This window comes from Pristiophorus japonicus, unplaced genomic scaffold (assembly GCF_044704955.1).
Source record: "Pristiophorus japonicus isolate sPriJap1 unplaced genomic scaffold, sPriJap1.hap1 HAP1_SCAFFOLD_29, whole genome shotgun sequence".
NCBI lineage: Eukaryota > Metazoa > Chordata > Chondrichthyes > Pristiophoridae > Pristiophorus > Pristiophorus japonicus.
Genome location: NW_027252668.1, coordinates 4,784,665 through 4,798,846, shown reverse-complemented (window position 1 = coordinate 4,798,846; position 14,182 = coordinate 4,784,665). Strand labels below are relative to the sequence as shown.

Below are 14,182 nucleotides of genomic sequence, written 5' to 3'. Positions count from 1 at the left end.
GGCAGGTATAGGGGCACAGACCCCTATAGGGATGGGTCCGGGGGAACAGGAACATAGAGGGGTTGGTTATAAGGGCACAGGACCCTAAAGGGGAGGGAAGAGGGGCGTGGGATCCGAGAGGGGTTGATATAGGGGCACGGGACCCAATATAGGTGGATAGAAGGGCACAGGATTCTAGACGGGCGGATACATGTCCAAGGAACCCTATAGGGTGGGATTAGGGGCACAGGACCCCATAGGGTGTGTATAGCAGGCAGGACGCTATAGGGGCGAGCATAGGCGGCACGGGAGCCTATAGGAGTGGGTAAAGGGGCACGAGACCCTTTAGGGGTGGGAAAGGGGGCACAATACTCTATAGGGGTGGGTATAGGGGCCCCATGAACGAGGGTCAGCAGACCTATAAGGTGATATCTCTGCACTGAGAATGCAGGGCGGCGCTTCTTGTTTTCCCCGAAACTGGGTCAGGGAGTGAATTCTGAGCATGTGAAAGTGAAAGTGAAAGAGGTGAGTCAGCACAGCACAGTACAGCTTCCTTCCCTTGGCACGGCACTGTGTCGCTCGGCACTGCCTGGGACGTTCTCACTACTGGTGAGAGTTCGGGCAGAGTGTGAGGAGGGTTCACAGCTGGGTCTGTCCGGGTCCACCTTACTGCCCCATTCCCACCAGCTCCGGGTAAACCTGCTGCGTTCCTGTTGCTGCTCCTGTGGGTAATCGTGGGTCAGGTACAGACATCTGAGCTCTCAAGGAGCAGGCTTCACTGTCTCCCTGTCTCTGTCCCTTATCCCCTACACCCACCGCCCCTCACCCCCACCTGTCTCTCTACCCCTGCCTGACTCACTCCCCCTGCCTGTCTCTCTCCCCCTGCCCTTCTCTTGCCCGCGGTTGAGATGGAGCACACGGTGTCCACCGCCACGCTCGAAGTGTTCCGTGACCGGTGGGCACTGGAGGGACTTCATCACCCCCAGAAACAACATTCTGATTTCATTTGTTAAGTTTCATTTCAATTGGGTTTAATTTCATTTAACTTGCAGTTTATTGGTTGAGCCCTATTAAAGGGAATACTTGCTGACTGGTTTATTAGTGATGACCGAATTCAACATAAAAAGTGTGTGTCTGAAGATTAGTCTCCGGTATTCTATCCTACACCACCTGGCTTTCTGACTTTGACAGGAGAGACACTAAAGGGTGAGTATTGGGGCACAAGACCCTATGGGAGTGGGTATAGGGGCACGGGACCTATAGGAGTGGGTATATGGGCACAGGATCATATAGGGCTGGGTATAGGGACACGGGTCTGTATAGGGGTGAGTATAGGGGCAAAGGACCCTATAGGGGTGGGTATATGGGCACTGTATCATATAGGGCTGGGCATAGGGGCAAGGGACCCTATAGGGGTGGGTATAGGGGCACGGGACCCTATAGGGGTGAGTAAAGGGGCAAGGGATCTTATAGGGATGAATATAGGGGCACGGGACCCTATAGGTGTGGGTATAGGGTCACAGAACGCTATAGGGGTGGGTATAGGGGCACAGGACCCTATAGGGGTGGGTATAGGTGCACAGAACCCTATAAGGTGGGTATATGGGAACGGGACTATATAGGGCTGTGTTAATGGGCAACGGTCTCTATAGTGGTGGGTATAGGGACACGGGACCCTATAAGGATGGGTATAGGGCTCAGGACACTATATGGTGAGTATAGGTGCACATGACCCTATAGTGTGAGTATTGGGGCACGGGACACTAAGATGAATACAGGGAGCACAGGACCCTATAGGATTTGCTATGGGGCACGGGACTCTCTAGGGTGGTTATAAGGGGCACTGGGCCCTCTAGTGGTGGGTATAGGGGCACATGCGCCTATAGAGAATGCCATAGGGGTCACAGGACCATAAAGGGGTGGGTATATGGGCACAGGATCATATAGGGCTGGGTATAGGGGCACAGTACAGCTTCCTTCCCTTGGCACGGCACTGTGTCGCTCGGCACTGCCTGGGACGTTCTCACTACTGGTGAGAGTTCGGGCAGAGTGTGAGGAGGGTTCACAACTGGGCCTGTCCGGGTCCACCTTACTGCCCCATTCCCACCAGCTCCGGGTAAACCTGCTGCGTTCCTGTTGCTGCTCCTGAGGGTAATCGTGGGTCAGGTACAGACATCTGAGCTCTCAAGGAGCAGGCTTCACTGTCTCCCTGTCTCTGTCCCTTCTCTCCCACACCCACCCTCCACCTGTCTCTCTCCCTGCCTGTCTCTCTCCCTCTACCACTCTGCCTGTCCCTCTCCCTCTGCCTGTCCCTTTCTCCCCCCGCATGTCTCTCTCCCCCTGCCTGTCCCTCTCCCTCTGCCTGTCTCTCTCCCTCCACCACACATGCCCTCTGCCTGTCCCTCTCCCTCTGCCTGTCCCTCTCTCCCCCCGCATGTCTCTCTGCCCCTGCCTGTCCCTCTCCCTCTGCCTATCCCTTTATCCCTGCCTGTCTTTCTCCCCTGCCCTTCTCTTCCCCGCGGTTACGTTCACGCCCGGATGTCCCTGAAGATGGAGCACACGGTGTCCAACGCCATGCTCGAGGCGTTCCATGACCAGTGGGCACCGGAGGGACTTCATCAGCCCCAGAAACACATTTTTGATTTGATTTGTTCAGTTTCACTTAAATTGGGTATAATTAGATTTAACTTGCGGTTTATTGATTGAACCCTATTAAAGGGAACACTTGCTGACTGGTTTGTTAGTGATGACCGAAATCAACATAAAAAGTGTGTGTCTAAAGATTAGGCTCCGGTATTCTATCCTTCACCACCTGGCTTTCTGAAATTGACAGGAGGAACCCTATAGAGGTGGTTATAGGGGCATGGGACCTTATAGGGGTGGGTATAGGGGCACGGGACACTATAGGGGTGGGTATAGGGCACGGCACGATATAGGGGTGGGTATACAGGCACGGGAACCTATTGGGGTGGATATAGGGCCATGGGACCCTAATGGGGTGGGTATAGGGGCACGGGAGCCTATCGGGGTGGGTATAGGGGGCACAGGACCCTAAAGGGTGGGTATAGATAAGAACATAAGAATATAAGAAGTAGGAGCAGGAGTAAGCCATACTCCACCATTTAATACGATCTTGGCTGATCTGATCATGGACTCAGGTCCACTTCCCTGCACGCTCCCCACGGGATCCTATTGAGATGGGTATAGGGTACTGGACTATGGAGAAAAATTGCAAAGTGCTGCAATACAGCAGGACCTGGGGGTATTTTTGCATAAATCACAAAAAGTTAGTATGCAGGTACAGCAAGTGATCAGGAAGGCCAATGGAATCTTGGCCTTTATTGCAAAGGGGATGGAGTATAAAAGCAGGGAAGTCTTGCTACAGTTATACAGGGTATTGGTGATGCCACACCTGGAATACTGCATGCAATTTTGATTTCCATATTTATGAAAGGATATACTTGCTTTGGAGGCTGTTCAGAGAAGGTTCACTCGGTTGATTCCGGAGATGAGGGAGTTGACTTATGAGGAAAGGTTGAGTAGGTTGGGCCTTTACTAATTGGAATTCAAAAGAATGAGAGGTATATTATCGAAACGTATAAGATTATGAGGGGGCTTGACAAGGTGGATGTAGAGATGATGTTTCCACTGATAGGGGATACTAGAACTAGGGGGCATAATCTTAAAATAAGAGGCCGCCCATTTAAAACTGAGGTGAGGAGAAATTTCTTCTCTCAGAGGGTTGTAAATGTGTAGAATTCACTGCCTCAGAGAGCTGTGGAAGCTGGGACATTGAATAAATTTAAGACTGAGATAAACAGTTTCTTAACCGATAAGGGATTAAGAGGTTTTGGGGACCGGGCAGGGAAGTGGACCTGAGTCCATGATCGGATCAGCCATGGTCTTATTAAATGGCGGAGCAGGCTTGAGGGGCCGTATGGCCTGCTCCTGCTCCTATTTCTTAAGTTCTTATAGGACCCTGTAGGGTGGGTATAGGGGCAGGACCCTATACAGGTGGGTATATGGGCATGGGATCCTATAAGGCTGGGCATAGTGGCACAGGAACCTATAGGGGTGTGTATTGGTGCACGTGACCCTATAAGGTGAGTATATGGGAATGGGGCCATATAGGGCTGTGTATAGGTGCACCAGTCCCAATAGTGCTGGGTATAGGGGCACGAGACCCTATAGGGGTGTGTATTGGGGGACAGGACACTGCATGGTAGGTATAGGTGCACATGATCCTATAGTAGGTATAGGGGCATGGGACACTATAAGGTGGGTATAGGGGGCACAGGACCCTAAAGATGGGTAAAGGGGCACAGGACCCTATAGGAGTGATTATAGGGAGTATGGGACCCTATAGGGTGGCTATAGGGGGCATTGGACCCTATAGTGGAGGGTACAGGTGCACAAGAGCCTATAGAGAAGGGTATAGGGGGCTCGGGACCCTATAGGTGTGGGTATAGGGGCACAGGACTCTATAGGGCTGGGTATAGGGGCATGGGACCCTATAGGGTAGGTATAGGGTCACGGGATCCTAAAGGGTAGGTATAGGGTCACGCCTGCAGAAAAAAGTGTTTGAAGACCAGGCCCTCAAATTACCACCAAGCTCATGGTTTACAGGGCTGTAGTAATACCCACCCTCCTGTATGGGTCTAAGACATGGACGATGTACAGAAGGCACCTCAAGTCACAGGCGATATATCACCAACGATGTCTCCGCAAGATCCTGCATATCTCCTGGGAGGACAGGCGCACCAACATCAGTGTCCTTGACAAGGCTAACATCCCCAATATTGAAGCACTGACCACACTCGATCAGCTTCGCTGGACAGGTCACATAGTCCGCATGCCCGACACAAGACTCCCTACGCAAATGCTTTATGTGGAGCTCCTTTATGGTAAACGAGCCAAAGGAGGACAGCGGAAACATTATAAGGACACCCTCAAAGCCTCCCTGGTAAAGTGCGACATCACCACTGACACCTGGGAGACCCTGGCCGCAGACCGCCCGCGGTGGAGAAAGTCCATCCGGGAGAGTGATGAACTCTTTGAGGCTCGACACAAGGACCATGAAAAGGCCAAGCGCAGGTAGCGGAAGGAGCGCATAGCAAACCAGCCCCACCCACCCCTTCCCTCGACGAATGTCTGTCCCACCTGTAACAGGGTCTGTGGCTCTCGCATCGGACTGTTCAGCCATCAGAGAACTCACTTTGGGAGTGGAAGCAAGTCCTCCTCAATTCCGAGGGACTGCCTATGATGAGAGTCACGGGACCCTATGGACGTGGGTATAGGGGCACGGCACGCTATAGGAATGGGTATAGGGGGAACGGGACGCTAAAGGGTGGATAGAGGGCACAGGACCCTATGGGGTGGGTATAGGGTGCACGGAACCCTATAGGGGTGGGTATAGGGACATATGACCATATAGGGGTGGATATAGGGGCACCTATCGGGTTGGGTATAGAGGCACGGTACCCTATAGGGTTGGTATAGGGGGCACAGCAACCTATAGGAGTGGGTATTTGGGGACGGGACCATAAAGGAGTGGTATCGGGGGCACGGGACCCTAAAGTGTGAGTATATGGGTACGGGGCCCTATAGGATGGGTATAAGGGCATGGACCCAAAAAGGGTGGCTATATTGGGCATGGGACCCTAAAGGGGTACAGAGGCATGGGACCATATTGGGCGGGTATAGGGGAACGGGACCATATAGCAGTGGGTATAGGCGGCACTGGACCCTAAAGGGTAGATATAGGGACACACGACCATATAGGGGTGGATATAGGGGCACCCGACCCTAAACGGGTGTGTATAGGGGGCATTGGAACCTGTAGGGGTGGGTATAGGGGAATGGGCACCTATCGGGTTGGGTATAGAGTCATGGTACCCTATAGGGTTGATATAGGGGGCACAGCACCATATAGAAGTGGGTATTTGGGGACGGGACCATAAAGGGATGGCATCGGGGGCACATGACCCTAAAGTGTGGGTATATGGGTAAGGGACCCTATAGGTTGGGTATAGGGGCACTGGACCCTATGGGGTGGGTATAGGGGCACGGATCCTAAAAAGGGTGGCTATATTGGTCATGGGACCCTATAGGGGTGGGTACAGGGGGCACGGGACCTATTGGGCATTTATGGTGGAACGACAACTTATCGGAGTGGGTATTTGGGCACTGGATCCTATAGTGGTGGCTATAGGGGGCACAGGACACTATAGTGTGGGTATATGGGCACGGGAACCTGTAGGATGTGTATATGGGCACGGGACCCTACTGGGGTGGGTATAGGGGCACAAGATCCTATAGAAGAGTTATAGGGGCACAGGACCGTATAGAGGTGTGTACAGGGGGCATGGGACCCTATAGGAGTGGGTAAAGGGCTCATGAACGAGGGCCAGCAGACATATAAGGTAATGTAACTGCACTGAGAATGCAGGGCGGCGCTTCTTGTTTTCCCTGAAACTGTGGGTCAGGGAGTGAATTCTGAGCATGTGAAAGTGAAAGTGAAAGAGGTGAGTGAGCACAGCACAGTACAGCTTCCTTCCCTTGGCACAGCACTGTGTCGCTCGGCAGTGCCTGGGACGTTCTCACTACTGGTGAGAGTTCGGGCAGAGTGTGAGGAGTACTGTCAGAGGGTCAGTACTGAGGGAGCGCTGCACTGTCTGAGGGGCAGTACTGAGGGAGTGCTGCACTGTCGGAGAGGCAGTACTGAGGGAGCGCTGCACTGTCTGAGGGGCAGTACTGAGGGAGTGCTGCACTGTCGGAGTAGAAGTACTGAGGGTGCGCTGCACTGTCTGAGGGGCAGTACTGAGGGAGCGCTAGACTGTCGGAGGGGCAGTACTGAGGGAGCACCGCACTGTCAGAGGGTCAGTACTGAGGGTGCGCTGCACTGTCGGAGGGGCAGTACTGAGGGAGCGCTAGACTGTCGGAGGGGCAGTACTGAGGGAGTGCTGCACTGATGGAGGGGCAGTACTGAGCGAGCCTCCGCTGCACTGTCAGAGGGGCAGTACTGAGGGAGTGCTGCATTGTTAGAGGGGCAGTACTGAGGGAGCCTCCGCTGCACTGTCGGAGGGGCAGTACTGAGGGAGTGCTGCACTGATGGAGGTGCAGTACTGAGGGAACGCTGCACTGATGGAGGGGCCATCTTTCCTGTGAATTATTAAACCGATGGCTCTGTTTGCTCCCTCACAACACTTTTGGAAGAAGAGCAGCGGAATTCGCGCCAGTTTCTTGAGCAGTATGTAACGGAACCAACCAACGGGCAGGCTATATTAGATCTGGTCCTGTGTAATGAGACAGGATTAATAAACAATCTCCTAGCAAAGGATCCCCTTGGAATGAGTGATCATAGCATGGTAGAATTTCAAATTCAGATGGAGGGCGAGAAAGTTGGATCTCAAACCAGCGTACGAAGCTTAAATAAAGGAGACTACAAAGGTATGAGGGCAGAGTTGGCTAAAGTGGACTGAGAAAATAGATTAAAGTATAGGACGGTTGATAAACAGTGGTGTACATTTAAGGAAATATTGCATAACTCTCAAGAAAAATATCTCCAGTGAGGAGGAAATTGTTTAAATGAAACAATAGTCATCCATGGCTAACTAAAGAAAAAAAGTATGGTCTCCAATTAAAAACAAGGGCATACAAAGTGGCCAAAACTAGTGGGAGGACAGAAGATTGGGAAGCTTTTAAAAGCCAGCAAAGAACGACGAAAAAAATGATTAAGGAAGGGAAGATAGACTATGAAAGTAAACTAGCACGAAATATAAAAACATATAGGAAGTGTTTCTACAGGTATATAAAAAGGAAAAGAGTGGCTAAAGTAAATATTGGTTCTTTAGAGGATGAGACCGGGGAATTAGTGATGGAGAACATGGCGATGATAGAAACTCTGAACAAATATTTTGCATCAGTCTTTACGGTAGAGGGCACTAAAAATATCTAAACAGTGGATAGTCAAGGGGCTATAGCGGGGGAGGAACTTAACACAATCACAATCACTAAGGAGGTGGTACTCAGTAAGATATTGGGATTAAAGGCGGATAAATCCCCTGGACCTGATGGCTTGTATCCTAGGGTCTTAAGAGAAGTAGCGGCAGGGATAGTGAATGCATTGGTGTAATTTACCAAAATTCCCTGGATTCTGGGGCGGTCCCAGCAGATTGAAAAACTGCAAATGTAACGCCCCTATTTAAAAAAGGAGGCAGACAAAAAGCAGGAAACTATAGACCAGTTAGCCTAGCATCTGTGGTTGGGAAAATGTTGGAGTCCATTATTAAAGAAGCAGTAGCAGGACATTTGGAAAAGCATAATTCAGTCAGGCAGAGTCAGCATGGATTTATGAAGGGGAAATCATGTTTGAAAAATTTGCTGGAATTCTTTGAGAAAGTAATGAACAGGGTGGATAAAGGGGAACCAGAGGATGTGGTTTATTTGAACTTCCAGAAGGCATTTGGCAAGGTGCCACATAAAAGGTTACTGCACAAGATAAAAGTTCACGGGGTTGGGAGTAATATATTAGCATGAATAAAGGTTTGGCTAACTAACAGAAAACAGAGAGTCGGGATAAATGGTTCATTCTTGGATTTGCAATCAGTAACTAGTGGGGTGCTGCAGGGATCAGTGCTGGGACCCCAACTATTTACAACCTATATTAACGACTTGGATGAAGGGACCAAGTGTAATGTAGCCAAGTTTGCTGATGATACAAAGATGGGAGGAAAAGCAATCTGTGAGGAGGACACAAAAAACCTGCAAAAGGGCGTAGACAGGCTAAGTGAGTGGGCGAAAATTTGGCAGATGGAGTATAATGTCGGAAAGTGTGAGGTTATGCACTTTGGCAGAAAAAAAATTGAAGAGCAAGTTATTATTTAAATGGAGAAAATTGCAAAGTGCTGCAGTACAGCGGGACCTAGGGGTGCTGGTGCATGAAACACAAAAGGTTAGTATGCAGAAAGGCCAATGGTATCTTGGCCTTTATTGCAAAGGGGATGGAGTATAAAAGCACGGAAGACTTGCTACAGTTATTCAAGGTATTGCTGAGGCCACACCTGGACTACTGCATGCAGTTTTGGTTTCCATATTTAAGAAAGGATATACTTGCTTTGGAAGCAGTTCAGAGAATGTTCACTAGGTTGATTCTGGAGATGAGGGGGTTGACTTATGAGGAAAGGTTGAGTAGGTTGGGTCTCTACTCATTGAAATTCAGAAGAATGAGAGGTGATCTTACTGAAACGTATAAGATAATGATGCAGAGAGGATGTTTTCACTGATAGGGGATACTAGAACTAGGGGGCATGATCTTAGAATAAGGTGCCACCCATTTAAAACTGAGATGAGGAGGAATTTCTTCTCTCAGAGGGTTGTAAATCTGTGGATTCGCTGCCTGAAAGAGCTGTGGAAGCCGGGACATTGAATATATTTGTACAGAGATAGACAGTTTCTTAACCGATAAGGGGTTAAGAGGTTATGGGAAGCGGCAGGGAAGTGGACCCGAGTCCATGATGAGATCAGCCATGATCAGATTAAATGGCAGAGCAGGCTCGAGGGGCTGTACGGCCTACTCCTGCTCCTATTTCTTATCTTATCTTCTTATGTTCAATATTTATCCCTCAACCAACATCACTAAAAAAAGATGATCTGGCCCTTTTCATTGAATTAGAGAAATTTACATTCGAGAAGGCAGCTATTCGGCCCATCGTGTCGATGCCGGCCAACCAAGAGCTACCCAGCCTAATCCCACTTTCCAGCTCTTGGTCTGTAGCCCTGTAGGTTACAACACTTTAGGTGCACATCCAAGTACTTTTTAAATGTGGTGAGGGTTTCTGCCTCGACCACCCTTTCAGGCAGTGAGTTCCAGACCCACCACCCTCTGGGTAATGAAATGTCCCATCAAATCCCCTCTAAACCTCTGCCCAGTTACTTTAAATCTATGCCCCCTGGTTGTTGACCACTCTGCTAAGGGAAATCGGTCCTTCCTATCCTCTCTATCCAGGCCCGTCAAAATTTTATACACCTCAAATCTCCCTTCAGCCTCCTCTGTTACAAACATTGCTGTTTGTGGGATCTTACTGTGCGCAGCTTTGTTGCCGAGTTTCCACATGACAATAGTGACTAAACTCCAAAAGTGCTTAATTGGCTGTAAAGCGCTTGGAGACGTGCTGAGGTTGTGAAAGGCGCTATATAAATGTCTGATTATAGCGTAAGATGTTTGGGATTCCACACGGGCTGTATTCCTTGTGGGCTGCAGCACAGAAAACAGGCAATGACCAATCAGCAGCCCATTTTACCCCCCACCCCACCCCCGCAGGATATTCGCTTCCATTGAGGCCACCCAAAGTCGGAGATGAATTTCACCCCTCCCATCCGCCCAACCCTCCATGGTCTTCAGGGGTGGCCAACCAATGAATGATGGCGTAGGCCACACAAACAGACAGGTTGATGGAAACAGAGGGCCAAATTTCCTCAGGCTTTTCCTGCACCGCTGTGGTAAACGGGGCTTTGATCCGGCGATGGAGTGGGAGACACCCCGAGGGAATTTATCCCCATGGTAGGCAAACAGGCCAGCTCAGGCTGGTGGCTTGGTGTTTGAGCTTTGGGAGTTATGGAATTACGTGCTGATTCTAGCAATGCAAAAATACAAGTGTACGAATTCAAGGCAGTTTGTGCCACACTGACCTTCTGTCTCCACTTACAGATCCACAATGGCCAATGTCACTGAAGAACAGGATTTAAAGGCTCTGTACAACAGCAGTGGGCTGGGCGCGGTCATTCAGCAACTACAGTCAGACTTGGGAAAATCCGAGCGTATCACCCTTCATATCGCAGTGACAGGAGAATCTGGTACTGGTAAATCAACCTTGGTCAATGCTGTACAGGGTATTGGTGATGGTGAACCAGGGGCAGCTCCAACAGGGGAAACAAGAATGGAACCGACAATGTATCAATACCCGAACAAAGACATGGTCAAAATCTGGGACCTCCCTGGGATTGGAACCCCAAACTTTCAAGCCAGTGATTATTTGGAGCGCATTAAGTTTGAGCGATACGATTTCTTCAGTATCCTCAGTGTTACTCGCTTTACAGAGAATGATTTATTTCTGGCCAAGGAAATTCAGCAGAGGAAGAAAACATTTTATTTTGTCCGAAGCAAAATAGACCAGGACCTGGAATCAGACAAACGACGTGAGAAGTCCCGTTACGATGAGAACAAAACTCTGGAGAAACTTCGGAACGCCAGCGTGGAGAGTTTGAAGAAGGGGGGGATAGAATCTCCACAAGTCTTCCTCATGTCTGGTCGGAACCTGGAGAAGTTTGACTTTGAGAAACTGCAGGAGGTTCTGGAAGGGGATCTTCCTGCTCTGAAGAGACGAGCCTTTTTGTTGTCTCTCTCCAACATCACCTCATCCATCATAGAGAAGAAGAAAGAAGTCAAGATGGGTGAAATTTGGAAGGTTGCCCTTGTGTCGGCTGCTGTTGCCGCATTGCCGATCGTAGGACTCTTTAATGGGTTTAACATTAGTCGGCTGGTCCACTGGCTCACCTCCTGCCGCACACACTTCGGTCTGGATGACCATTCTCTCAGGAAAATGGCAGAGAGTGCAGGGAAGACAAGGGAGGAGATCAAATCCGCAGTAAAGTCCACGTTTGGGACTGAGGTGTCAGAGAAGAACGTCGAGAAGGGGCTGGAAGAGATTGAAAACAAGGAGCACGTGATATACAGATTTTTAAAATATGTGCCATTCCTTGGAGCTGCCTTCAGTGCAAAAATCTCCTACACCTCCAGCTCCACCTTGCTGGAGACGGCTGTGTGGGAGATGGCGGAGGACAGCAAAAGGGTGCTGAAGAAGACCTTCCCCTTATCGGACTAGAGGAAACAGAGCTGATCCACTTCCCAGCTCCTGATTGTCCAGAACACAGGAATACCCACATACACACTCTCAACACACACTCTCACACACACACTCATGCAATAATACATTCTCACACACAAATTCACTCACAAAACATACATACTCACTCACGATCATACATAGACAAACTCACACACCTCCATACTCAAAAATCTAATACTCACACTCTCACTCAGTCACTCACACAAACACACAATCATACTCAAAGACTCACACACATCCATACTAACACACCTCACACTCAATCATACACATAAACACACACGCTCACAAACACGTACACACACCTCACTCATACACACCTCACTCACACACTGATACTCAAGCTCCAACAAATATTCATCCTCTCATACATACTCACTCATAATCACTTACATTAATAATCACGCACTTATGCACAGACACACAGACAAACAAATTCACACACACAATGACATACACACAGATACATCATGTTGTTAAGATTAGCATGTTTGAATATCTCTGTAATTAACATTCAACAATCATTTTGGTGCATCAGAGCGGAGCCAGCTGAGGGAAAGACTGAGAAGCAGGGAGAATGAGACTCAACGAGAGAGGGAATGGGACACCGAGGGAGAGAGGGAATGAGACACAGGGAGAGAGGGAATGAGACACTGAGGAAGAGAGGGAATGAGACACTGAGGGAGAGAGGGAATGAGACAGTGAGGGAGAGAGGGAATGAGACACTGAGGGAGAGGGGGAATGAGACACTGAGGGAGAGGGGGAATGAGACAGTGAGGGAGAGAGGGAATGAGATAGTGAGGTAGAGAGGGAATGAGACCCTGAGGAAGAGAGGGAATGAGACAATGAGGGAGAGAGGGAATGAGACAGTGAGGGAGAGAGGGAATGAGACACTGAGGCAGAGAGAGAATGAGACAGTGAAGGAGAGAGAGAATAGGGCATTGAGGGAGAGAGGGAATGAGACACTGAGGGAGAGAGGGAACGAGACACTGAGGGAGAGAGGGAATGAGACATGAGGGAGAGAATGAGACACTGAGGGAGAGAGGGAATGGGGCACTGAGGGAGAGAGGGAATGAGACACTGAGGGAGAGAGGGAATGAAATACTGAGGGAGAGAGGGAATGAGACACTGAGGGAGAGAGTGAATGAGACACAGGGAGAGAGGGAATGAGACACTGAGGGAGAGAGAAATGGTTTACCCAGGATAGATAACTCACTATCTGGGCTCCACAAGAGTGCTGAGCTGTGAATGATCAGACTGTGTGTGGGGAGAGGGGATTCAATGTCTGCATTCTCTGGATATTTAAAATAAAAGTGCCCATGACTGGGGAGGGGGAAGAGAAGGGCAGATAACTGGCATCAATATGACTCCAAGTTGAAGGTTAGTCCTTAGCTCCACGTTCGACTATCTAACATGACATTCCTTGTCTTTGCTGCTGGATGTATCGAAGCTTTACTCCTCATCCTTTTATGTTGAAACACGGGAAGTTGTGAGAAAGAAAACCAGTACCTTTAACCAGCATGCTTTGGGAAATGGGTCAAGTTGCACAGCAAAGGTCCATGGGATGTGACTTAAAACGACCAGCACATCAGCTGGAAGCTGCAGCGACACAATCTATAGGGGGAAAGGGAGGTTTATGTTCTCTGCCTCAAGGTCTGCTCTACAAGTTCAACATCATGTGAAGGCCTTGGGACTGTAAGCATCCCTTGCCCTGGTGGGTGGGATCATCATAACTGCACAACCAGTATATAAAATGTCCGTCATAAGACATTAGGACAAACATCTCTCGAGCACAGAATTATACTGTAGAGGGCTGCAAGGTGGGGTTATTGACCAGAAACTTAACTGGACCAGCCACATAAATATTGTGGCTACAAGAGCAGGTCAGAGGCTGGGTATTCTGTGGCAGGTTTCTCATCTCCTGACTCCGCAAAGTCTTTTCACCATCTACAAGACACAAGTTAGTAGTATGATGGAACAATCTCCACTTGCCTGGATGAGTGCAGCTCCAACAACACTCAGGAAGCTCAACACCATTCAGGACAAAGCAGCCCACTTGATTAACATCCATCCACCACCTTAAACATTCACTCCCTCCACCACCGGTGCACCGTGGCTGCGGTGTGCACCATCTATACAATGCACTGCAACAACTCCCAAACCCGTGACTTCTACCACCAAGAAGGACAAGGCAGCAGGCGCATGGGAACACCATCATCTCCAAGTTCCCCTCCAAGTCACACACCATCCTGACTGAGAAATATATTGGCCAATCCTTCATCGTCGCTAGGTCAACA

General features: G+C 49.5%; 1 protein-coding gene and 1 long non-coding RNA gene across 5 annotated transcripts in view; one reads left to right on the top strand and one right to left on the bottom strand.

The window, feature by feature from the left end:
* Window positions 1–533: 533 nt before the first annotated feature.
* On the top strand, window positions 534–12,014 carry LOC139248240 (interferon-inducible GTPase 5-like). Of its 4 annotated transcripts, XM_070871991.1 has the most exons (3): window positions 534–722; window positions 1,032–1,185; window positions 10,688–12,014. In XM_070871991.1, exon 3 carries the CDS (start codon window positions 10,695–10,697, stop codon window positions 11,859–11,861), a length of 1,167 nt encoding a protein of 388 aa, XP_070728092.1. In that variant the 5' UTR covers window positions 534–722; window positions 1,032–1,185; window positions 10,688–10,694; the 3' UTR covers window positions 11,862–12,014. The 4 variants fall into 4 exon arrangements, with proteins under 4 accessions (XP_070728092.1, XP_070728089.1, XP_070728091.1 ...); XM_070871988.1 differs by lacking the exon at window positions 1,032–1,185; XM_070871990.1 differs by lacking the exons at window positions 534–722; window positions 1,032–1,185 and adding an exon at window positions 2,024–2,145.
* The window catches only part of LOC139248241 (uncharacterized), a 50,957-nt gene continuing 47,895 nt past the window's right edge, over window positions 11,121–14,182 (bottom strand). The window contains exon 3 of the long non-coding RNA XR_011591019.1: window positions 11,121–11,675. This is a non-coding gene — a long non-coding RNA (uncharacterized lncRNA). The remainder of the gene's footprint in view (window positions 11,676–14,182) is intronic.